Source organism: Caloenas nicobarica, chromosome 12 (genome assembly GCF_036013445.1).
Source record: "Caloenas nicobarica isolate bCalNic1 chromosome 12, bCalNic1.hap1, whole genome shotgun sequence".
Taxonomy (NCBI): domain Eukaryota; kingdom Metazoa; phylum Chordata; class Aves; order Columbiformes; family Columbidae; genus Caloenas; species Caloenas nicobarica.
The window spans coordinates 17,636,577-17,663,542 of record NC_088256.1 but is presented as its reverse complement, the minus strand read 5'-3'; the positions used below and the strand labels follow the sequence as shown (position 1 = coordinate 17,663,542).

Sequence of the window (26,966 nt, the reverse complement as noted above, 5' to 3'; positions counted from 1 at the left end):
GGGAGGGGGGTGAGCGCGCTGCGAGGCTCCGCCAGATCCCGGCGGTGCAGCCGCGGCGGCTCCATGCCGCGGCTTCGGGCCGCCCCGGCTCCTCCCCTCGCGGTGTGTGTGTGTGTGTGTGTGCGAGTGTGTGTGTGCGTGCGCCGGGGCCGGCGCCGCCGCCGTGCCCGCCTCTCCCAGCCAGGCAGCAGCCGCGCCGCGCTGCTGGCGGCGGCCGGAGCGGGCGGCGGCGCTCCGCGAGCCCCGGGCGGCTCCGCGCGGCCCCGCGGCGGCCGCCGCTCCCCGCGGCGCGGCTGCCCATGCCGGCCGGGCAGCTTTAGCCGCGCCGGCTCGGCTCGGCTCTCCTCTGCTCGGCGCGGGGCGGGGAGGGGGCACCACTTCTCTGAGTCTCCCCACCAGATCGTTATGGACCTATTCGACTTTTTCAGGGACTGGGACTTAGAGCAGCAGTGGTAGGTTTTCCTGGGTGTTTTTCGTTTTATTTATTTTTTTTTTCTTTCCCTGCCTCTCCATCCCTCTGTTTCTAACGGCTGCCTCCTTCCTTTCCTTCCTACTCGCTCTCCCGGTGCTTTAGCCTTTGTGGAGAGGCGAAGCGCCTGGTGCCCGCCGGGGAGCCTCGTCGGGGCGGCCGGGGCCGGGGCAGCCGGGGCCGGCCACGCTCCGCGGCCGCGCAGCCGGCTCCGGCGGGCGGGGAGCACCTCGCGGTCCGCCGGCTGCGGGGGACCAAGTTGGCCGGAGGGGGAGGAAAAGCAGGGAAAGCGCTGAAATGTGCCGGGGTGCCGGCTGAAATAGCAACAGCAAACCCCCTCTCCGAGGAGGGAAGCGGTGGGGAGCAGGCGATGTTTTCCCCGGGATCGCGGCTTTGCTAACGTTGTGTTTACTGCTGTCAGTGACAATATTCCCGTCTCGGGGAGAAACGCAACTGTAGTTTTGCAGTGTGGCACAGTTCGAGTGTAGCCCTGTCCAGTGTGGGGGTTTCTGTTGCCGTTTTTGCTGGTTTCCTATTCTGAATGAAGCGTTATTTAAGTTAGTTTTGGAAGTGGGAAGGTCAGTTCCCGTGATGTTATAACAGGTCCTTTTTAAATTTTTTTTTTAATTTTCCCCCTTCTCTCTGTCTCTCTTCTTTTTATTTGTTTATTTTTAAGAATGGGATTTTAGTTTTCTCTTGCTCTGCAAATAGGTGCACACCTTGAAAAGGTCAGTGCATCTGTTTAAGTGTTTTGTAAACTTGTTACCAAAGCGAATGTTAAGGAATTTTCAATGAGTGACAAGCAGCTGGGAAAGTTAGAATTTGGGTAGGTATTCAGTCACTTCCCGGCTGGTTTATGAGATTATGTGTATTCTTTGACTGTTTTTATTGGTTCTTTACTTTTCAATTTCGAAAATATAGTTACAATTCTTTAACTATCCATAGTGAAATTCAGTGTTTGCTTACTGCTTTTTTAAAAATAATTTTAGGCTGGAGTGCAGTTTGCCAAGAAAGAAAGAGACTAAAAATACTGTATTTTGTGATCCCAGTCTCTAAATGTCACACAGATTATATGTGCGTATGCATTTGGACCTCATGTTTTGCAGAGGGTTTACTTTACTTTGTTGATAATATAAAGGTATGTCTAGGAAAAAAGATCATACATTTAGTTAATAACTATCATTTTGCCAAACACATTCTAACAGCCGGGGTTGCAAATCCAAGATAATCAGAACCAAATACCTGTCACATTCTATTTTACAGCAATTTGGAGTAAATCCTTGGAACCATAAATTGCACTGTATCAATATTAATCTGTAAGCAGGCGATGTGGATCATGCGTGTGTTTTATCAGCTCTGCATAAACCATCATATTATATCTTTGAATAACTATGCTGTTGTTATTTAAAAGTAATAATCGCAATAAAATTAGTGCTCAATTAAATATTATGCTTCTACCACACTATCTTTACTCTGCTGCACTAATTTATTTTGTAGACAACTGATAACCACCGTATTACTACTCAAGTAATATTTGCATACAATTTGCCTAATTTATAGTGTGGGTAACAGCTTCTATTAAATTAATGATGTTACAACCCAATATGTGGGCGTAGTTCAAATACTAAGCACATTATAGGTATTGAGTTTCAATGTTTGCTTAATAACTTACTTTCATTTGACTATGGTTTTATGTGGATTTAGAGATGTGCATCAGAATGAAGGGAACTCTTGTGCATCTGTTTTTCCATAAAATATTAACATATTGCTACTTGTTCTAGAAATTCCACTTGCTTTCTTTTGTTCAATGAAATTTGGTTTTAGGGCCCATGAGGAAAGAATGTTTTTATTTTGACTGTTTCAGAGTGTTTGATATCCACACAAACTCTGTATGGCGTAGGCATTCACACACACAATTATTTATTGCAGAGATCAAGTTGGATTTAGCTTTTAATAATCCAATTAGTATATGCATGTGCACACCTGGATAATACGTAGCTACATAATCTACATGTATACACAAACATTACATGTATTTTATTGTACATGTGAAGGCTTCTGTCTCTGACAAGTAGTTACGTTGCTTAAGGAGAGATGAATTTAGCTCATCTATCCATAAACATGTGCATGTGTATATATGTAAATAAGTTATACATGCGTCATCTCTACACACCCAGAAATATGCATGCTCACTCATCAAGATTTATTATTTCTGTCCATGTGTCAAATATTGTATGGTTACTTTGTGATATTTCCAAATATGTATGTGTAATGCTGTGTGAATTGCTGCTTCTTAGTTTGAAACTGTCCTCCTTCCTTCTGCCTGTAAGCTGGCCTTTGTAAAACGTGTTTCACAAGCATTTATAAGGCAATTAGAGACCCTCTTCTGCATTCCTTGCAAACCCAAAACTTCTGCTAATCTGTGCTGCAATCGCCAGGAAGGCAAGCTCAGGCCTACAGGGTGTGTGTGTGGGTGTTTGTATGTATTATCTGTATGCGAAGTACAGCAGAAACATAGTTTGCCTGAGAAATATACATATAAATATGTATTGCTTGAGCAAAGATTTTTTTTTTCCTCCCAATGAAAAGGTATAAAGGTAACACTTTCTGTGCATTGCCATTATATCAGGAAATGACTCCCCAAAAGTTTTTGGCTGAAAAATACAGGTTTTTTGGTGGGGTGTGTTTTGTAGTGTGTGGTGGGTTTTTTGGGGTTTTTTTTGTGTGGGGGGGGTGTGTGTGTGTGTTTTTTTTTTTTTTTTCTTCTTTTTCCCTCCCTCCAACGGGGCTGCATCTTTATGTCACTTCTTGAAACTTATTTTGTCAAGAACTGTCAAAGTTGCAGCGTGCATTGCGGCTACATGTGTTGTTAAATTCTCTCCTGGCATCCAGGATGATTAGTTGGAGCTTGGTGGTATTAGGAGCTGCAGAATCAGCCCTTTAGTTTCCCATATTAGGAGAGATCACAGTAGTGTAAGAACGAGGTGTTTCATTGAACCTTCATCAAGAATGTGGTTGGCATGGTAGCCAAAGGCTAGTGTGGGGTTTTTTGTTAACAGTTGGGTAATATGTGTAAAAGAAGGCCACAAATATCCCAGCAGATGTTTTGCAAGGTTTGAAAAGCTGAAGAAAAAACCCCAAACAATTTAAATGAATCAGAACTCTGGCTGAGGTGAAAGGGCCAAAGTCTGCTATGATTCCTGGATTAATAAGACATGCTCACCTGGGCTTGCATTTCATATGAGCCATTCTATGAGGGAGAAAAAAGGGGAGATGGATATAATGAAAAGCTTGAGTGCCTGTGTGCACCAAGGGGACCACTTGCTGTTAAAAATCAAATTTCATCTTTTAAATCACTTTCCACGCTTGTCTGTGGTAACCAAGTAAATGAAATCTTGAAGTGTCCTGGGACCATGTGGCTGGATTTGAACCTGCTTACAGAGTAAGGTGGTGCCATTAATCAGCAGCTGGGAAACAACAAAACCCAACAAAAACCCAGGCACCGCAGAATATATATATCTCCTCACTAACACAAAAAAAAGCAGAGAGATTCATGGTTTATGTTATATCTATTGTCATTGGTATTAATATTTTTTAAGTCCTCCAGTCTTTAAAGACACAGAAGTGGAGAAAGTAGCTGGTGGGAAAACGCATATTGAGGTATAAAAAATAAAGCTTGGCAAAGGGCAAGAAGATCAGCAGGTAAGAGTATCACTGTAGCTGAGCGGTTGTGATGGGGAAGACTCACAGCAGAGAAACGAGTCTCTTGGGTTTTTTTTCTTTTTTTATATTATGTATCACCAGTAGCCTAATTACAGCAAAACCAGCAAACTGCCAGTTATACAGGAAGAGGCTTAAACTCACTAAACTGTTTTATAAATAGAAAGTTCAAAGGTCTGTTTGTGGCTGACAAAGCTGAGAACGGGCCATCTGCGGGCCAGGTTCCTCTCCTGTACGAATGCGAAAACATCCCGCACGCCACAGCCGCGTGTACTTTCAATGTGGTCCTCAATGTGGAGGGGGGGACCCTGCTCTCCAGACAAAGGTGAACTGTTTCAGTTCCAGCCTTGGATATTTCCCTTCCATCACGCACCTTCCTCCTTCCCTCTTTGCCTTGTGCCCCTGCAGAAGACCTTCTCAGTTGCTGTTCTGTCACCAGAGTCTGTAGTAGCTAAATGGAAAGTCTTCTGAATGTGGAAGCAGTGTTGTGTTTCTGATGGGAATGTGTGAAATAGAGTAAATAGCATCTTGGGGAATTAGATTTTTTTTTTTTGGCTGATGGTGGGAGTATTAGTATAGGAGGAAGTCACATTTTGAGTGGATTTCTGTAAGGTTTTTCTCCCCCTCCCTTTCTTCTTAAGAAATATTACAGTTGAACTGCAGTTACTTTTTGGATTTGTGTTACAGACATCCCCGAGTAATTATTTGAAAACGTTTCATTTTCAATTTGCTTTGAAAGTGTAAATGGATAGACTGTATGGCTGCTGGTGGGTGGGTGAGGGGGATTAGATGCTGTCAAAACAAGCAGCTGAGAAAGGCCTAAAATAGTCTTGGACCAAAACCTGTACTTGAAATACGTCCTGATTTAGGAAATCTTCCCTGGTTGATATTGAACTCCATGGAGTATAAATCTTGAAAGAATTTGGCCATTTGCAAACATAAAGCTCACATCTATCCTATGAGGCAAAATTACACTCAGTTTAACAGCATTTGAATTGTTTTCCTAATGATTCATTCAAGAATGTAATGACTTCTGAAATATATGAATTGGGATGGAGAGTAGATACTTCAGATAGTGTTCAGCTATTCTGAAGCCAGGCAGAACTTCAGAGCATTTAAGCACATTGTACATGAATGCCCATTATATTATGTAGGATTTTCTTTTTGAGTGAAATATTGTGTTATGATGCAGGTCCTTCAGTCAAGCAGAATTATTCCTGTTGTCTGTCTGACCAGACTGTCACTGCAACCTGGAATTTAACCAAATAATTTAAGGGGAAAATGTAACATTCTGTGAAGTATTAAGTTAAATATGCTAAATGATCTCTGAAAATGAGTGGACACTGCTGGTCTTTTTGAGCTTCTTAGGACTGAGACATGCTCCAGCGTTGTGGAAGGAGTATTGTAAGGCTTTTTTGTGTTATGAGGCCCAAATTCCGTTTTTTATCCGAGTCAAGCGAAATTCTTGTCATGCAAGATGGGGCAAAATTGGCTCTAAGACTTAGAAAAAAGCACGAGGGCCTTAATATAGCAGGGTCGATAGGCAGGTATGTAGCTTTAAGCACAGAAGCAGTCCTATTGAAACAACTCTGATTTCAAGTTAAGTTTTACTGAACTGGGTTCTTGATCACTCCCAAAATCAACAACGTATTTTACTAATGACTAAACCTTAGTTCTCCATGTATTTGGTAATGGAAACTGATGTTGGTTTTGACTGTATAGTACATACAATTTGCCTGAAATCTATCAGGAGTTTTACATATTTACAGAAATAACTGGGTGACCAGAAAGAATGCAAATATTAAATCTCATGTAAAAAAAAAAAAAAAAAACAACAAACTAGAAGAATTCTAGGAAACACTTTTTACAATGAACCCATGAAGCATGTGGAATAAGCATCTAAACAAATAGACCTCATCCTGTATTTCCCTGGTTCCTTTAGTTTGAGGTTATGGAATTTCTTCGTGTAGAGGACTTGAAGGATTTGGCTCCTGGACACTTGTTAAATGTATATAGTCAATAAATACCATAAAGTACCCATGCTTTCCTTCAGCTTTGGCCCAAGCCAGTAGCCAGTGACATTGAGATGTTCCCAATTGACTTCAGAGAGTACTGGATTTGACCCTGTTTTGCCCAAAAGGTGGATTCATGAAATGGGGAGCAATTTTCCAATGACAAGGATCAGCAAGGCACTTTGCACACGCCTAATACTCTGCATGTGGAAAAACTCCACAGAGCCCAGTTCTGAACATGTCTAATTCAAATTTACTGCCTTTCTTTTGAGAAGAAAGAAAAAAGTAGAGAGGAAATATTTTCTCTTGGTTGCAGTTAACAGAATAGATTTTTATAGAGCCATCAAACATCTATTATCACTGAAAACTGAAACTATGCCACAACTCTGGGTTTTGCAATGTTACAAATTCTTTCTTAAGCATTGAAAAAGAAGATAGTAAATCCGGTAACATGTCAAGTTAGTATACTTCCAGACCACTCATAATATAATGTAGTCAGGAAGTCACAACAGTGACTCAAAAAGACAGCTCTTTCATCCTTTTATTGTTACTAAATGTTCTATATTGATGCTTTGCGATCAAAATATTTGTTTAAATTGTTCTAATAGCTTTGGTCAGAGAGCAGAAGGTATGTTACTTCTTACTAATGAATGACTCTAGAGATAAAAAAAATGAGAAAAAGAATGGCAACGTGCATGTCAGTAGCTTTTAAGCTCCATTTTGAATAACTTCTAATGAGACGGTTGTTTGACCAAAGATTCTCACAGAGGATATGTGATATTCAATCTGTGTTTGTGAGTGAGGATTTTGGGGAATGAGCTGAGTGGTTTGTTTTCAAAAACTCTGTACTGGAGCCTGGTCTTGCAGAAACTTGAAAAGAATTGCAGTCTGCTCCTTAATTTCAACAAGACTGCTGTTGAGTGCAGTCAGTACGATGGATTTACAAGGTTGGGCTTGTAGTGCTGAAAAAATAATATGGAACTAGAGAGCTGAGGTAAGGGAATAACCCAAAACTTCCTGCAGTTAACATCTCAGCTGTTACAAACTGTTTTATCACAAAGAGGCTGTTTTTCGACTTGTACAGTGCAGATCCACACCATGAATTATTATGACTGTTAAACAAAGGTCTAGTTGGTAGTCTCTTCTGTAAAACTTTATGTAACATTTTAATGACATTTTATGAATGTGTTCAAATCAAGCCACCAAGAGAAGAAAACTGAGTTGGGGAACTTCTTTTTGTGACTTCAGCAGTAAATCTGTGTCCTTTGACTGGAGACTATTGATGAGTCCCTGTTCCAGGTGACCTGAGATGATGAGGTTTAAGGAGAGTTGGAGACGATACCACAACTGGAAGTTGATTTTCGTTGTAGGTGACACAGAGAATGGAGGAATGCCATTTACTGTGTACAATGTGTAAGTCTTGTTTTGTGAGGAGCTATAGTCAGCAATTCAGATTCCTGATTCAGATACTGCATGATCCTACCAGTTACAGTAAGACATGAATAGCCTGCTCATACTTATATGTTTTTATAGGGATGGGGTATTAACAACCAGTAAAGAAGAAAATGAGATGGAACGCCAAGTTAAAAATCAGTCAGTTGTTCCTTTGACAAGTATCATAATAGCTATTTTTTTATTGCTGTGGGTGTACATGGTGTTGTGGAATAAGTAATTTCTATAGCTCTACACTGATTCCAGTGCATGGGACTCAGACCTGCAGAAGTCTTTCTACTGAGACTGGTGCTTTTTCCTTATGTCACTTTGCATGGACTATTGTCAGGATTCAGCCATAGTTTAAAAGTTTTCTATCTGGTCCTTCAAGTGTAGTACATTAGGATGCAGATGCTATCACCTGTCGTACAAAGTGATAGACACCTAAAAGTAAGAGTTGGTGAAAATGGAGCAGTGGCTTGGGATCTGTGCTGAGAAAGGTGTCTTCAAAATGGAATGTCTTTAATTTAAAATATTTTTAGGTCTGAGGGTAACAATCCATTATGTAGGTCTACTTGTTCTTTTTTAATCCTTTACTGGTTTAGGTGAAGATTTCATTTGTGACAGAAAGCAGACAACAGTCAGTAGAGAAAGCAAATGCAAAGCTTGAAATATAAAATCAGGAAATATAGAATGTTGTTAAGGTTGCCAATCCCCACTTATTTTAGTCTCATGTCATGAGGTAAACTAAGATCCTGCAGTAACCCAGTGCTTGGGTGAGTCTGTTTCTATGCTGCTGTCAGTAGCCATACTTATATTTGAGAATGTCACATTCAAGACTTGGGAAAATATCTGCCTGTTGATTATGGATCTCTGTTTGCGTCGAGGCCAGAGTGAGACATGATATCAGGGGGCTTATTTGCAGAACGTTGTACATTTTTTAGGTCCCTGTCCTGAACTCTCAGGTGAGACACCCATAGCCTGGGGTAGCCAATTCCTGTATAAAAGCTTCGGGCTGCTCTTTTGAATGTGGGGGTGATTTTTCTTCTAGTTTCTTTCCTGCAGAACAATGGAATGACATTCTTCCTGGTGTTTCCTATGAAGAATAATGATGAGGAATTATCTTCTCTGTCTACAAGTGTTTAAAAACTCATTAGTTAGGGTCCCTGAAAGAACTCCAATACAAGTCAGTGGGTGTGGTGAAGCCGATTGTAATGAGAAGCGGACTGAGCCCTGGGGCTGGTGGTCAGCAGGGAGGCAGAGCTGTAAAGAATACAGTGCATATGCTATGGTAAGCATTTTCATAGTTCTCCTCTGTGGGAGAGGACAATGGCTTTGGAGCTCATATTTACTCAAAAAGCAGCCCTTTGATTTTCATGGCTTAATGCTTCGTTGCACATTGGAAGACCCATTTGTCTTCACCAGGTCTTTGAAGAGGGATAGGTGAAGGAAGGCACTGAGGCATTGGTCAGAGGCTGAGGGTAGTGGTTGCTTGGAGCAGGAGCTAGGTTGCCTTGCTTGTTTTGGTAACACTTGGCAGAGATTTTTGTCATCTTTTTTAAAGTTTGCTAAACCAATGTGAATATATATTTAGGAATAGAACATGGATTCTCTTACCAGCTCTGTCACTAGTTGCTTTACTGCCTTCGTAAAGTCACTATGTTTCAGTCCAAGTGGGGTAATGCTATTTATATCTTTAGCAGTTTGCCCTTTATTTTTGTTCAAGTGGACAGCATGAGAGAGAAGGGCCAGCTGTGTAGCTACCTTTATCTGGTGTTTGTTCACTTTTTTCCATCTTCCTGGGGGTCAGCTGGGAGCTATTTTGGACATTTTTCTCTACTCTGAACTTCACTCTAGCTATATGGACCTTAACTATTTGTCTTGTACTGCATTACCTACGAGAAGAGCAGTGTTGACACAGATTGTCTGTGGCATAGCTTATGCATTGAGACCCTGTGTTGGATGCTGCTTTTCTGCTGATGACACCAGACACATGCTTAAAAAATGGGAAGATACTTCTGGCCACAGACCTTTCACGCAATGTTGATTTACGTCTCTCTGCTTTACCTCCTTTTATAAAGTGAGAGGAATAACATCTCAGAATTTTACTGGTAGACTGAGGCATTTTGCAGCAAAGTTATTGTCGTTATTCCTTCTTATCCCTGGGAGAGTGGAAAGAGAAGAGCAGAGTGACTTGCAGAAGGACTTGGCGTTGGTCAGGACGGCTGTCAGCTGAGTTCCAGTTCGCTGCTCGCCCACTCTGATGGGTATATCTTCCTATTCCACAGGGGTGTGATGAGGTTAAGTCCCTTAATGTTTATGAATGTTTATGGTGATAGAGCAAGACAGGAACCCAGGCAGATATATTAGTAGTAGGGGGAAAGGCAAGCTCGTAAAGAGAAATGGTAGGATTTGGGCAGAGCATATGTGCAAGAAAAGGTAATAAAAGCAGAGAAACTCTTCTGAAGGGCAGAATTTATTTACAGTGTGCATACTTGATATAATTTACCTTGCTCTCAGCTGGATGGTGAAGGCCATGGACCTTTCAGAGGCAGAACAGTTGTGTTATTTCCTGGGTCTCATAGAAGAGCTTTGTATATGCAGATGTAGCTTAAGTGAACGTCATGTCTTGAACGCTTCACTGAATAGTACATCCACACTTTTTCAGAAGCATTGTTGCTTGTTGAGCCAGCTGCCTCTGTTTCTAGCAGATCGCCGCTGTGTTGGTTAACTCTGGGCAAGAGTTTTCTTCACATATGTTATTAGACTGAACATATTTTCTATTTATACCACTTGGGGATACAAATTACTGTGTGTTTAGCAAAGACTAGGAAGAGAACATCTTTGATGTTAGGAAAAAAAAAAGGCAAAATTTTATTCCTTTCTTTCAAGGGAAAATAGACAGCAAAACCAATTGGTGGACTTTGTTTTTACATCCCAGAAAAGCAAGGAGGTATTTGCACATATGTGTTTTAATAGATTGTTAGCAGAATTTGGTTCTGAAATTAACAATGGGCTTTTGAAGAAGGGAATGGATTTTGATGAACTCCTGTGTATCGCTTTAAGGCAATCAAAGAGATTATTAGCAGTGTACATACTTAGAAGTGTTACCTTTGTGGCTTTGATAATTGTCTGTGGGCCAGTAAAGTTGCACTAGAGGGCCGAGCTGAAGACCACTGCAGGTGGTCAAAGTTTTTAATTGATTTAATAAAGCTCTAAAACATACTTAGCCAGAGCTGCTTTTGCTTTTTGCTTTCTGCTTCCATTTCTGGAGAAGATGACCTTTACCTACTCTGTGGTAGAGCTCCAGAAACATTACACAATCTATTGCAATATTTTTGTTACTGCTCAATCTTTCCTTCTCTCTTTAAAGAGCCCTTGTCCAGACAGACTGTTCTTTCATGTGCACATAGAGGATAAGGGAACATGACTAAAGAGGGTTTTGATATTTGTGTAGGAAAACGCCTGTGTGTTCGTTCAGAATCATACAGCCCCATCGACAGGACATTGAGCATGTGTGGGTCATAGACCATGTCTAGGTGTTACCCTCATCAGGATAATAAATAATACACTTTCCTGTCGCTTCACTCTGCCTAAGTTCTTTCCTTGTTACCCAAGACAAGCTGTTATGTGAGAATTTTGCCTGGTTGTAGACTGCTCATGAATCTTGCAGTACATGACATGCAGATATCCAACAAACATGACTAGAAACTGCATAAAATACAGAGACATAACACAGAAGTCATATGTTTGAAGACACATTAGAACTCCACAAATAGCCTGATATCTAGAAGGCTTTTTCCTCCTGTATATCCATAACCAAGAGAATTCTGCTATCTGCATTTCAACCAGAGGAGGGTTATTTTAGATTTTGTAATGATTCTCACTTGTGTAAACTCACACAATCTGCCTGCAAATTCAACTTCAATGATAAAAGGTCTCATCAAAAAATTGAGGCAGGCTAGAATGTTTGGTTAAGATTTAATCTTTCTAACTAATTATAATACAGTGTCAATATGTGCTCTAATATCTGTGGAAAGAAAAGGAACATAAATGATACAGTTCCGTTGCAGTAGGTCTTCTGTAAACAATTAACAGTTAGGTGGGTGTCTGGAGCAAGGGCGAGAGAATTGATAAACCTATTCCAAAGGGCTTGAAAAGTTGAAGTGAATTCTAAATGTAGATTAGGAGCAAATGATGACAGCCAAGCCAGCATTACCTCAGTTGATTAATTTAGAAGGATGCTGGTCAATGATTTTAACCAACAGCTATGCATAGAAGAATCCTAATGGGATCTGTCTGTTAAGATTACATAAAGTAGAGCATTTGATTTATTTCATAGCTTTCCAATGCTCCACTTTAACTTCATACAAATAATGCATTAGTCACACTGGATAAAATGGCGTATTGAATAAAGTTGTGATTTTGTCTGCTTCTTATAATCTGATTTTTATAAAGGATTAAATCTGTTTTAGTAGTTTATTCATGTCATAAAAGAAATTGTCAGTTGAATGAAATCTTTACATCTGCCACTTTCTGTCTCATTAGAAAAGACAGTAACATAAAGTTCCTCATTTCCTCCCAGTCTGTTTTATCCCCTGGTGCGTCTGAGCGTGTATATCTTTTGTGCATGTTTGTGTATTACAGTGTCACTGTGTTTTTGAAGTTGTGGTTAAGACTGTGTCACAGCTTTTTGGGGGGGGTAATATGAGGGGTTATAAATGTGCTGGCAGAAAAAATACCCAGCCAGGAAGAAATGGGGGGATGCAGCAAGGGGTGACTGGTGCCATGGCCACGTGTGGATGCATTGCCAGGTTCAGCTGGGTAGTTAAGCACACGTGGTACTTTCCTGTGAGCGTGTCTACGTCAGTAGGCACAAGTGCATGCTTAAGGATAAGCTCATGTTGACTTATGGCTGATTTAAGAGGGCATAGAGGTAGGGCATTCTTCTGAACTTAAATGTGAATTGTCAGTTGTGATCAAACTGTCCAACTGTCATTCATCTGTCATGGTTCCAGTGGTTTTTTTAAAACATTCTTCAAATTCAAATGCACAGTTGTTGGTTTTAAGCTAAATATTGAATGCAAAATTACAAATTTAGGCATTTTTATCCGTTGTCAGAATGTTGTCTTGTTTGTGTATTTTATTCCCCTTGTTTAAATGTGTGTCATTGACAGGGTGCTGCTGTTACAGCTGGCAGTTGTTTTCACAGAGACCTTTAAAGTCAGAGCAGATGATCTTTTCATAGATGTTTTCTTATTTGTATTTAAGATTCTTACAATTTCTGTTTAATCCCATTAAGTGTTTAGGGACAGGCTTGGTCCTCTCAACGTGAGATTCTCTTGGTTTCTGATGTTGAGCAGAGATGTAGTATCCAGCTCTTCTAGTTGCCTTTTTAGTCAGAGAAGCAGATTCTGAGGATCTCAGCTCTCCCTTTTGAGGACTTGCTGAGGATGAAACTTCTTCATTCACATTTTCATTTGTTGCTACATGTTACAGTTTCTCTAGCTCTGTCATTTCAGTCTTGGCTCCTTTTCCCACATTCTTTGAATCAGTAGGAGTATTTTGATATAAAATGTGTAGTCAGCCTCTTCTGTAGAGCAGGGGGCCACTTGCAAGCTTGGGTTGCAGAGGCAGAGGGAGCAGCTGCAGCGCCTGGGTGGGCAGGGGGCCTGTGCTGGACCCTGCTCTTGCAAAGTGCCAATACAGGGTTATACCCCTTGGACTCCCAGCACAGGATTGGGCCCAGCTCTGGCTCCAGCAAGCTTCTCGAACAAGACTTTAAGAATCACATAGCGTTCGTCGGCTCACTTTGTTTGATGAGAAATGACAATGGGACTTAGCTCTCTGCTCCGCGCTGGCCGTGTTCGATGCAGCAGTGGTGCGCTCACAGACTGAGCTGTGCAGTCACAGCTGAGTCATTTTTTGCTCAAATTGTGTTCATTACTGAAACCGAGGTGGGGGGAAAAATCCCTTTACTTGTCACGAAAGTGTTCTTGGTCATGAGTACATTCCCATGATGCAGAATGATCCTCAGAGGGGCAGTAATGTTTGCTGAGATGGAGGTACACCCCACGTTGTAGTTTTTGGGGCCAAATCTGAGGAGTGTGCACGGGTTGGTTTGCGGAGGGCCAGTAGTTTCCATTTGACCTTACTGAATGAACAGTGCCCACTTTTTCAGTTAAATTTAAGTAGCCTCTGCATTAGGTTTACCTACGTACATGAAGCAGCTCTAATATATCTGACCTTGCTTTAAAAATGGGTAGTCATAAAAGCAGACACAGCTCCAGTGTGCACTGGTGCGTGGCTCTAGCGGCACTGGGGGAAAGCGGGGGTGGTTTGCAGGTGTTTTGGTAGCCAAGGGAGTATTCCCGGCTTGCCTGCCCGCCCCCCAACAAACCTGGGGTCAGCCTGGAGCTGTGCGTGGCTGGAGCACACATCCATCCCTGCTATCAGAGAATGTCCAAACCTGGCATCATCTGTCTGCACAACTAGTTAAATATTTGTCAGCTTTCTCACATACGTAGTAGCATAATTTCAGGGGCAGAAAGCACATACTGGTTACATACAGTTCTAGTTGCTATTCAAGAATGTGAGCTGGTGCTGGACCCATGGTTCTGTAATACACTGAGGACTAGTGCAACCTTCCAGCGCTCGGTTAACTAATTATCCTGTGAGATGGTTATGGCAATATGACACAGCATAAGTATTAAAATATGAAAGAGCAGCGCCACACTGTTAATTTTCTGTGCGGAGAACTGACTGTATCTCTGAATAAACAGACGACAGCCTTTTATATGGGAGATTTTTGTTGTGTTTGGCAGCTGTTTGTCTTAATAGGAATTCTTCAGTAGTATTTATTGTATTTTGTGCTGGTAGTGGTGGGGGGAGAGCCAAAGTAGAATCGGAGCAGTTATACTTTCTGTACTTGTGAACAAAAAGAAACTATTGCTGTATTAATTACTGTTGTGCTTTATTGGCAAAAATAAAGAGTTCCTATAATATGAAATTGCTAATATAAGAAAGGCTTTGATTTTCTCATTAGCACAGGATATTTTGCATCTGTTCTGGTTCACGAGTGCGTTGTCGGCACTTTAAATAATAATAATGACTCAGTAATGAATAAGAATAACAACAAATAGGCATCTGAGTATGCAGGCAGTCAGGCACCCTCCGGTGTTTATCAGTAGGTTGGTTTTAGAGGTCTTGCAAAATGAGCTGTTCCCATATGCCCATTCAGATTTTTTTTAGATCATTGCACAGCCTGGAGATTCATTTCACTGCTGGCATAGCTGTCTTATATATTATACAAGCACTTTTTTCATTGTGCGTCACAAGTGTTAAAGTTCTCACTTGAGATGGAAAACGTTTCTTCCACTTAGCAACATTTAAGTCTTCATTTTTCCTCTGTTCTAGTAGTATGTGTTTTTGTGTGTGTGTGAATAGTGTCTTTTGAATTCATGAAAATATCAGAGCTCTGGATTGTTCTATGAGTCTTTCAAGTGTGTTCTTAAATGTAGCCTGGAAACACCTTTGCTACAGTTCAACTCAGTTTGTATCATATTGTCCCTGCTTCTGTAGTTACAGTTAAACAAACAGATAATGTGAAGCTAATGTTATCAGTCTGTCTTGAACACTGAAAAGCCTAGGAATCTAAAATTAAAGTTCAAATTCTGTTTTGACTCTTAGTTTATAGCATTGTCTGGCCTTCTATAAAGTTGTCTGCCTGTATAATATGGCACACCGTACAATTTATGGATTTCATTTTTTTCCAGGTCTTACCTAATGCTGAATAGTTAAGAACAGCAATAAGTGGAGGATAGCACAATACTCCATTTATTGTTAAAGCAGTGGCTAAATTCGTCAAAGAACGTTAACTTTTAGCCTTATTCTCAAAATAATTCGTTCTAATGATGTGGCTTGATGGTTCTGAGTTTAAGAGAAAAGGAAAATGCTTAGTTCGAGTTGAGGAGAAAACCCAAGCAATTATGCTTCGAGTTACTGTTTTCTTAAAGCACTATTCTGTGTTGTAAATTATGCCCTTATGACCCTGCAGCGCAAGAGAAAGTAATAAAAAGGTGTGTGTGTAAGCAATGATCTGGAATATGACAATTCTGGTCAAAATATTAAAGTTCTGGGCTGATAGGTGAGATGACATCTCCTGTCTGAAGGCTCTAAATTGTACCTGCCATTAAAAGTCTACCTTGAAAAAATTTACCAAAAAGTGGCCCTATTGATTGCTCCAAGTGATACTTCATTTAAGAAGTCTGCATGTGTTAATGTGCAATTTAACAGTATCTGTGAAGGAAAGCAAAAGTGTTTTGCTTTTTTTTTCCCTTATTGAATGACATTATTTGATTAAAAATTTTTTGTTCCGACAGCTATAATGGCACAAACCTTATGACACATGCATGGCTAAAATAAAACAATAAGGAATGAATTAAAAACAAGCAAACAAAAGCAATCAAACAAACAAAAACCAACCAAAAAACCCAAACAAACAAACACACCCCTCCCAACAAAACCCCAGAAAAAAACAACAACAAACCCACAACAACGTTTCCCTCCAACTAAAACAGTTTAGCCCTGGATAAGCCAAAAGAAATTGGTAAAGCAAGTAGTTTATCAGCACATGACCTGTAAAGTACTTAAAGTGATCTGTGAATGGAGGCTACCCTAAATCTGCTTCTTGTCACAGTAATTTGTCTGGCTTAAGGGCAAAGTAAGTGGGTCTCCTTGGCAGTACAAGACTAAGTAGATCACCAGGTAAGATCAGACAGGAGCCTCTGATGGTAACAACAGAACTACAACAAAGCTCTCTTTTGACACCATTTCTCCTGCTGTTACTGCTGTTAATAAGTGTGCTAATTATCATGAACCTGATAATGCTTATATTAATTGACTGAACTAAATGTAAATTCTTGTTAAATAGAGACTAGCTTGATAGACATGACAGGTGCTGGTTTGCTTACTGCTGTGTTAGAGTAAAGGAGTGCTTCAAAACAAAATAGCTGTATTTTGACCTTTTAGATTTTGGGGAGGCTTAAAATGTTCAGTTTTGACTCCTAAAACACATAGAAGAGCTTAAGGTTTTCAGAATATCATCTTCTGCCTTTCTCCCCTGTCCTTTGATACTTTATGCAAGGGCAATTAGTTCTTACAGTTTTTGTATTACAGTGAAATCCCTATCTAGGCGTTTGTTACGTATTTGCATGGCGCAGAGTAGTGTGGCCTGTTTAGTCTCTAGACACTATTGCAGGAGTAAATGTTGGATAATAAATAACGCCAACAACCAGTCTCGTGGCTGTAGCCCGATGTGGAGCTCCAGGTAGAGGGCACTCTGTGTTGGGCTTTAGGATAGATCAGCTCTAACTCTACATGGCTGCAGAATGGATATTGTAGTATACACTTGGCTTTAGAGGTGGTTTAGGGCATGTCTAGTGGTTGTGAAGATAATGAGGTCTTCCAAATATCTTTCATATGTCCAAGCAAAACAGTATCAGTGTTAAGGTGTTGTTAATTTGCCTGGGAGGAGGGCATTCCCTGACTTATGGAAGTGTTTAAATGCTCAGTATTTTAGTGTAGATATGGAAATGGACATGGAAGAAACAAACGTGATACCTCTGGTAGTAAGTGTTGCAGACATTCTTTCAAAATCCTGGAATATTTCCGGTATATTTTATGTATTCTCTTATTAGGTATTGCCATTAGTGCACACGACCTCTTTTAATTGTCAGGAAAGATGTCACACAATAACACAAGCTGCAGTACGCTGCAGGAGCGATCAGCTTTCGTCATTTCTCAGCTATGTTCTGTTACTCTTTAGAATGTTTTAATTCTTTTCCCCTGTTCAAGAAGTTTATTCCCTGTCATCCCCCTTTTCCCTCCAGTAAACATCATGCTCATGTGTAATGCTGACATCTCTGTGAACCGGTGTCCCCGGCCTGCAAGAGGCCTTGACAGAAGGAGGTTTTTCCTCTGTGCTGGGGTCTGGCTGCTTCCAGAAGGAATGGGGGTATTTCAATCCCCCTTCTTCCTGTACTTGATGCCCACCGTAATATGAATCATGCTTGCTAGAGACTCTTGTGTTTTTCCTGCTATATAATACTCTCCCACAAAAAAGCACTCCCAAAGCAATTGCTTACCATGCCATCAAAAGGCAGATGTATCATGAGGCTTGTGCAGAGTTTCAAGACTCTGTAATCTCCCTGTGAATGGGTCTGGAGTGGTACCTCAGAGTTAGTTTTGATGCGCATGGGATAAAAATAGATGTGTGCTTTCTGCCCTGTGCATGCCACCTGTTCCAATGAAAAGAGGAAGCCTTAGTTGCTTATAATGGTCATGAAACTAGCTGCATTTTACTGAGACATACAGGTGCAAATAACCCCCTGTTTTAAAATATGTAAGGTAATAAATTGACTGTTGAGAAATTAGAATGCAGCTGGACTCATTTGCAGGGTGAGGGTGGCTTATTTCTCTGAGTGCTCCCTTTTCTATCAATGCATGGTAATTACCAGACACTACTCTTTATTTTGGATTACAAGATCATCAGATGCTTTTACTACATGCAGTGCTTTATCGAAGCTGTCCTGCATTATGTCTACAAAGTTTTAAGACAAAAGAATACGATTACTTCCTGCCTGAGGAACATGCTGCAAGGCTTTTTGTTTAGTTTTGTTTTTAGTTTTGTTTTTAGTTTTGTATTCACTAATTTACTGTTTGTTCTAGAGCAGCAGTGAGTGGGAGTTAAACTTTAAGTGCACATTTGGCTATTTAAAAAGACATTTAGTGTACAATTACTGCTGTTTACCATCTTATAATTGTTGTGTGTTTAGGCTTAGTCAGGCTTAGGAAGATGGGTATCTGTAATCTTTGAGGGCTACAACCCCCCGTCCTAGTTTTTACAAAAGAAAAAGTAATTATAGATATTGAAATAGATACAGAGATAACACAACACTTTGTGCTGTGATGTTTTAGTGATTAGTGTAAAATAAACATGTAGACTAAGAGAGAGGTTGTAGTAAAAGATGCTGAATGTGGCTGCAGTTTCATTCAATGATATTCACTGTGATGCTCACATCAGGTCTGGGAGTCAAGACTTCTTCTTGGTGTCCCCAGATTTGCTGTTCCGTTGTTACACAGGTGCACAGTGTGCAAAACACTGGGTTTAAGTAAGGGGCCGTATTTGTAGTAACAACTGAACGTTATACCACATCAGAGTAAAACTAACGAACTGTAGTCATGCCTCAAGTGGCAGCCCAATGAACAGGGCTGTCAGCACATCCAGTGATATAGAGAGATATATTTCCATTAGCTGTTTGTGGTGGACTTTTTTTTTTTTTTTTAGATTAGAAATAGCAGAAAGGTGGATGAGTATGTATTTGGGAAGACTCAGATCTGTATCAGGATCTCAACAGTGCTTGAAGTGCAACTTATGGGAGCAACCAAGAGTTGGAAGATTCAGGTTTCCCAGTTTGAAGTCCATCACAGGAAAAGGACAACTGCATGTTCCAACATTGTTGCTCAGTAAAACTGTTTGTCTTTTCAATAATATATGCACAAAGCACTTGAGAAATATAGCTGAATCCAGGTGTAAAATACATACAGTAGTATTTCCATTTTACAGGTCTTTGTGACTTGGCAAATGTTACTCTGCAAACCTATGTTGTCTGGATTTTCTTAATAAGGACTTAACATCACTGAGGAATGGACTGAGATGGGGATGTGATGTCCACAGTGAAAATGTAACTTAAATTGTATGGTTTTGTACTTGTTTTGGCTGGGATGGAGTTAATTTTCTCCATAGTAGCTGGTATGGGGCTGTGGTTTGGATTTGTGCTGGAAACAGTGTTGATAACTGAGGGATGTTTCAGTTCCTGCTGAGCAGAGCTTACACAGAGTCAAGGCCTTTTCTGCTCCTCACACCACCCACCAGGGAGTGGGCCGGGGGGGCACGAGAAGCTGAGAGGGGACACAGCCGGGACAGCTGAGCCCAACTGACCAAAGGGATACTTCACACCGTATGACGGCATGCTCAGCAATATAAAGCTGGGGAAAGAATAAGGTATGAGGGAACGCTCAGATTCCTGGAGTTTGTCTTCCCAAGTCGCCGTTACCCGTGACGCAGCCCTGCTGTCCTGGGGATGGCTGAGCACCTGCCAGAGATGGGAAGTGGTGAATGAATCCCTTGTTTTGCTTTGCTTGTGTGTGCGGCTTTTGTTTAACCTGTTAAACTGTCTTTATCTCAACCCACGAGTATTTTCACTTTTACCCTTCCAGGTCTCTCTCCTATTGTACCGGGGGGAAGTGAGTGAGCAGCTGCGTGGGGCAGGGTTGCCGGCTCGGGTTAAACCATGACAGGGTTAATTTTGCTTCAAGCTTGGGTTGGAAAGACAGTTGTCTGAAAGCAAATGTAAAAAATGTTTAACTGAAAGTGCCATACTGTTTGAAAGGCATGAGAGGTAGGTAGTTAAAAAGCATCACTAGCTAAAAAAAGTATCTTCTTTAATTCAGTTTTATAACCTGCTGTAATTGGAAGACATAGCTCCACTGTTTTTCTTTAAACAGGAGAATATTATTGGATTTCAGGCCAGTCATCTGAAAGTTTTCACTTCTAAACATAATGAATGCTTTCAGCTGTATTTGTAAGAAATGTTTTTGCATTACAGATGCTCTAGAGAAACAAATCTGAGGGCTATTTTGTAACTGAAAGCCTTTGAGAAAATGTTCCTATCATTCAAAAAAGATCTGAAGCTCTGAGTATGTATTTTGACTGTCATATTAACTTTCATACTTAGAATGCAAAGGACAACTAATCCTTCCCTTCTTGGTAGGAGTCGTATGCTGCTTTTCAACTTTTTTCACCATGTTTTATTTTTAATGTAATTTGAATGGAAAAGGTGGGTCTGGCATTATAAAGTGGTTGTTTGTTGCTTCTCTTCTGATGTCATAGTGATGGGAGTTCCAGCAGTGTTACTTTTTTTTTTTTGGAATAATATTGTATACATTCTGCACGTAAACTTTGATCTTGTGTTTAGTCCTTCAAGTTGAAACCCGCGACACTTTGCTTTGGGCTTTATCTGTAGCCTTTTAAAATCAACTGATATTTTTTTAACAGACTGTAATAGTCTCTGGATTGAGACCACAGAGCTTGAGTACTTGGGTGTTACAAAGGTGGAATATGGGGAGGGAGGTAGGGAAAATCAAATCCACCCTCCTGTTTAAAGGGTGGAGATAAAGCCTGATAGAGGACCCCACCTCTCCTTGATAAGGCTGCTCTGTCTGTGTTAATGCTGCTGTTCCTCGCCGTAGTGAACTTCACCCACTGACATTAAATCCTCTGTCATATGTGATTGGTGTACAATCCTACTCTGTGATTTCCAGGCATGTCAAGGGATTTAGCTGTACAAGGTTTTCCTTGTATTTGAAATGCAACTTTTTGATAGTAATAGGAAGCATGGATCAAAATACATGATTCATCTTTTTTTGTACCCATAAAATCCTGGAACAACAGCCAAGCTAATGAATACAGTTAATTTGTTCAGACTACTAACTAATAGGAGGAAAAAAAAAAACCACACAAACCTCACAAGCCAGAAATCCTGAAGCTTATCTACTTAAGGTCTGTTTTTTATGTGACTCCTAATTTTTTTATAAGATTGAACTTTTACATAGGAAAATATATTTTCCTATAAAGTATAAAATTTCAGCAATTTTATGTCAGTACTGGCAGAAAATTTTTTAATTTAAAAAAGGATCATTTTTGCCAGTGGAGGAGCAAAATTGTTTTACTTTAAGAAATAAATCTAGGAATCTCTTAATAAACACTAACATTACTGTGTTTTTATCTGTATGTGCTTTCATAAAAGGTTCTTTTTAGTGCAATACACATTTGGTTAAATCCTGCGGTACCTTAATGCCTTTCATGCTAGTGCGTCCCAAGGCACTTTACAATTTGTAAAGTTAACATTAGAAATGCAGCACATAAAATTCCCTAAGACAATCCTTTTTAAAATGCTGAATAAAATATCTAAACTGTTAACTTTGGATTAAATGGCCCAGCAGTTGGTGCATTTTTCCCTTCTGTGGAAAATATGTTTGAAACAAATGACTGAAATGAATAAAGGCTCTGTAAATAATATGACTTCAAATGATATTCATGGAGGCCAAAATCTGCCATTCTGCAGGAGGAAGTCTAGACATGTACAAAGTTCAGCTCTGTTAATTAAGAGGGAGCAATACGCTGCAGTGAGTCAGAGCAATTTTATAATCCAAATGCTGCTAAAAGGGACTCTTGTCAACCTCAAAATCTTATTTGTTTTATAATCACTGGGTAAGGAGACTTGCTGGCTGAGGAGATACGTGTCTCTCATCGGTTTGAATGCCATACAGCCTGGTAGTGACCAAAAGCTGCTGCCATCTGAAAACTGTTTGTTAGGCTGTGCAAAATAATTGTAGTCTCCATACAGTTCCTAGTGTCAACGTCACAAAACCCACCCCCACGCTTGGCACTAATTATTGCCCTCGCTGGCAGCCAGTGCGAGAGGCCAAGGTTTGACTGTTGTTTCCCCTTTCTGTGCTTGCAGTGGTCCTGCTGGGAGTGTGTGTGTCTGGTTTGTGGTTAAACGGTGGAGGCTCTGCTCTCTGCAGGGCTGCCAGCCTGGCATCTTTTAGAAGTACTGATTTTTATCATTAAGAAAACAAGATCCTTCATCGTTTTTTCGCTCTACCTTTAGGTTTGCTGCAAACTGATTTTATGTTGCTGCAGTTTGTTTGTTTGGGTTTTTTTTGACAAAACAACCCCCCCCCCAAAAAAAAAACCAAACCAAAACAAAAGAAACCCGACAAACCAACAGATCAAAACAAAAGCAGTGGCAGGTATGAATTTGTTGTTCAGGATGAAGCCAGAAAGAATTGGTGCTTTTATTTATTTTTTTTTTTCAAATTAAAAGAAATAAAATATACGCTGGAAAATAAACCCAAGAATAACAGCCAGCTGATAGCAGTGGAATACATAAGAGGAAAAAAACCCAGGATTATGCAGCCTCGGAAAGAGCTAACAGATGTTCAGGGCGGGTTAGAAAAACAACATGATCAACAGTATGAAAGCCGCGACAGATCTAAACAAAACCCCAAAATAGATGCAATTCTAGAATAAGCCTGAAAAAGAGAAAATCATTATAGGCTTTCCTCAGCACAGCCGCTGGTCTCTGATAAAACAAGACTGAAAATTCTCAAAAAGGAGATTTATAGTGAGGTGGGTTTGCAACTTCATTGCTAGAGACTTCTCGTGCACTTCTGCCAGTGAGTAAATTGGAAACAGGATAAAAACGAGCAGTCTGTTCCTCAGGCAGGAAAGGTGCCTGAAGTAAGAGCTAATTACTGACCCTGTAACAGAGTGGCACTTTTGTAGGAACTGGGAACATAGTTGTTGTATCACTTAAAATAGGGGTTTTAATTTTGCTGGACAACTTGAGCTGGAAGGAAGTCCACACAGACCACGTAGTCGTATAAAATTACCTCTCTCACCCTTAATGTGGTGGTGTGCATTCCCATAAAATGAAAGAAATCTGAAGTGTAGGTGAAGGCAGATCAGTGTTCAGTAGTGTCAGGGATGCTGGTGTCCCTTGCTATGGACCACGGCCACTGCTCCGAGGCTCAGGTCTCTGTTATTGTCTGACTTAACCGTCTTCCTCCCCCAGCACTGGAGAAATTGCTTTTTGGGACAGAGCAGAGAGCAGGCTGTTTCAGGGGGGTTTGGGCTGCCATTGAGATCCATAACAGCTTTTCCTCCAACACTGGTGAGAGGGGAGTGAGCTGTGACTAAAAAGTGCCATTTCAAAAAGGCAGAGATTGACGGGTCTGGCTGTTACTCTAGATTTTAATAAGATAGGATATCGCCCTATTTTTCTCATAACATTAGGGAAGCACCGGAGTGACGTGTCGTGATTTAATGCCACAGGAAGGGCGATGGCCAGGCGGGTGCCTGCTGCCGGGTCCCATGGCACGGGCACCACGTTGGGCAAGGTGTGTTCCTGCGGCTTGGCCTCACGCCAGCCTGCTCTGGGCCCCAGGAAACCCTCTTAAAATGCCAATTATTGAATCTACATGAATTTGTATAAATTATGCAGATCAAGTAGCAGTCGCACACTGCCGTGGTTTAGGTGGATCTCATGCTGTACTTACAACTTCACGTTGGACTGATTTTATTCAGTACAATAAATGGGTTTTCTGTGGAGTGTTTGGAAAGCAGCTGGTGGTGATAACCGGTTGTAGGTCACAGTGGTGCAGTCTGTTAGCATTTATTTAATAATATGTTCTTCAATGGAGAAATCTAGAAGGTCAGTGAGCTTAACTCACTGAACCTGGCTTGAACCAACAATACTTGGACTGTTTTTCTGTAGGGAGACGTTTGTGGAAACATTACATTGATTGTGTGTTTTATTAAAAATAGGTAATTCATTTGTCTTTCCTCAGGTTTAGGAAACTGTGAAGTTAGTGTGGAATCCTACAGAAGTGGGGCAGTTTTCAGTAGCTGCCTTGGTTTGCAGTGTTGCCCTGGCTGTGCAGCCCTGTGCCACTGGCTGCTTCCCCTCCTGTCCTCTGGTGACACCCAGCATCTTCCCTGAGCTCCGGGCATGCGTTTGCAGGCGGAATCCAGCTCTAGCTTTTCAGATGAAAAGGTTAAAGACTTTGACACAAGATAATTATAAAAGGAAAATTAATCTTTTCTTGAATCAAAAATTATTGTGTAAAAGAGTGTGTAAATTATGGCGTGCAAGTTAAGTAATGGCTTTTATACTGAAATCTGGAATTACTGTGATGAAGGAGATGGTGTCAAACTGGGGTAATTTATTTCGTTTTGGTTTCTCAGATCTGCAATGAATTTAGGAAATTCAAATTTATAGCAAGTGGGTCTTTGTAAGAGTGTCTCTGCAAGAATGAGAATACTTTATGCAACTTTCATTGGGGTCATATTCATACCATTATTCTAGCTAGGACTTCCAGTTAGAAAATTCCCATGTATGATTTGTTCCACTGGCTTCTTTAAATGGATTTTTCAAACTTTTAATGTTACTTTCATTTATTCATTTACCTTGCATCACTGCTCTTCAGTGTTTGAACAGGGATATGATGATGAGCATAATGGAGTATTTTGCTATTAAACCATAAAACCTTCCACTGTTTACCTTTTTTTGTAGAAGGTTTTGAAGTTGATGAATTTCTTTCCAAACCATGCGTAATTATAGCTTTTGTTATTACACTGGAGTACTAAGAGCCCAATTTGAAGTCTTCTTGTAAAGAAAAATGGAAGTCCTTAAAGTTGTATTTTTGGGAAATTAAGTCAGGTTAACTCTAAGGGCTTAACTTTGTTCCCAGTGGAGGATGGTTATGAATTGGTCATAAACATAATTCACCTTGGTGTTGCAGCACTTCATACAGAAAAGTATTGTTGATGCTGCAGAGCATATAGTCTGCCCTGCAGTAAATCTAAACCTCGCGTGTAGAGTCTTTCCGCGTGTGTTTAAAGAAATGAGCAGGCTAGATATCTGCAGTATCTAAACTCTGCTCTTTTGTAAACAGAATGGCTATTTTTGAGCCTCGGGCAGGATGTTTCTGGTGAAGGGATAATGCAGATGGATCCTTGCGTGCACACAGATGCGCACCCATGTTCATCACTTGGTGAACGGGCTGTGCGGATCATCCATTTCACTGGCAATTCTTTTGTGGTGTCAGTAGCATTTCCTAGCAAAACTGGCTGAAGGAATTGTTTCAAACACAAAAGATGTTTTGAACTGGCCTAATTACTTGCTCAACAGCCAATAACTTTGGGAATTGTTTTCTGTATGAATTCTAGATACAAATTGGGATATCTTTCCATTTGTTTAAAAAAGATTAGGCCAATAGGAGGAAAAAAAGGATCTTTACCCATTTTCACTGAACAGTGAAGTTTGAATATACAGCTTGCAATTGAAACTATTTTTTTTCCCAAAGCCTTTGAGGCCTGTTTCTCAGTCTAGTGTAAACAATTTATTGTTAAAGTCCTAGAATATTTGCATTTTAATTAAAGACAATTTTAATTAAATACAAAACTTTAATCAGAAAAGCAGAGTTTAGGCAGATAGTGTACTTGCATGCTAAGCAAGTGTATTCTGAGGGGACCTGTACTCTGTATAAAACTGGTTTGCGTGGTAGTTTAAGCAGCAGAGTTGTAAATATATGTTTCTTGCCTAACTTACCTACAAATAGTAATCTCCCTCCTATGTCTCTTATCTTGCAGTAAGATATTCTTCCTACAAGCAATTAAGCAAGAGAGAGGGTGATGCAGAAATCTTAAAGGGACAGTGAGCAGAAAAAAGTTTATTTTGAAGTCATAAGGATGCCTATAAAAGGAAATATTAAATTTACTGTTGCATGGTTTTGAAATGTTCTTTTTCAGTGATGTGTTCAAACTTTTTTTTTTAGAAGCATAGGTGATACTGTGACCATTTGATGTTGGACAATAAATGTCACATCTGGATTTGCCTGTACTTGACAATACTTTTAATGCTGATGCTATAACAGTATCTTGAGTTATGACCCATTGGTTCTGCCCTGTTTGTTGATGAAGGTCTCTGTGATCAGTCATACAATTAATTAGGGCCCTAATGGGCACATGTATAATAGAAAGTTGAGGTCTACCACGATATCATTAAGTAAATCCTGATATCTAACTGGCAAATGAATTTGTGGAGCTTTCCTACTTCGTTATGGTGATGAGAATTTGCTCAAGCCAAGACTGCATACCAGGATATTGGGAGTAAATCCTTCCACGGTGAGCTATGAACTAGTCTTCTGAGAAATGCAGTGGTAGCTCAACACTGAGACGTTTTGATTTGTGATTGTTGTACGTGTTTGTTTTTATATATAATGTTTTAGTATCCTAAGGTAGTCAAGAAGCAGGTGATCTTCTGTGCCCCTGTTGGAATTCACTTAATCCTTTATGAAATAACAACGAAGAACTAAAATTAAAACCAGTCATAATATGAAAAGAGGATATTTCATGTTTAACTGTAGCTACACATTTTGAAAGCAGTAATTCTAATTAAGGTCTCATCATTGACAAACTGCTCAAAAAATAGAATGCAGGTGTCACTCAAGATCTGTTTAAGACTGAGACTTCAGCTGTGATTTAGTATAATATCGGCATCGTGTTTTAATTCAAAATGTATGTATAGCATGCATATAAAAATATTTTATCTGAGGCTTAAAGTTACTTGCGGTAATGGCAAAGCAGTTACTATATTACCTTTGCTAACAGGAAAAGTGCTGCATATAAATATTTTTAGTCAATA

At 40.2% G+C, this 26,966-nt stretch overlaps 1 protein-coding gene across 3 annotated transcripts in view; it reads left to right on the top strand.

Moving 5' to 3' along the window:
• The first annotated feature begins 315 nt into the window (after positions 1-315).
• Positions 316-26,966, top strand: part of AFF2 (ALF transcription elongation factor 2) — a 333,893-nt gene continuing 307,242 nt past the window's right edge. For all 3 annotated transcript variants that reach the window (XM_065643139.1, XM_065643137.1, XM_065643140.1), the window contains exon 1: positions 316-452. In XM_065643139.1, the coding sequence (XP_065499211.1) occupies positions 406-452 (47 nt within the window). In that variant the 5' untranslated portion in view covers positions 316-405. The remainder of the gene's footprint in view (positions 453-26,966) is intronic.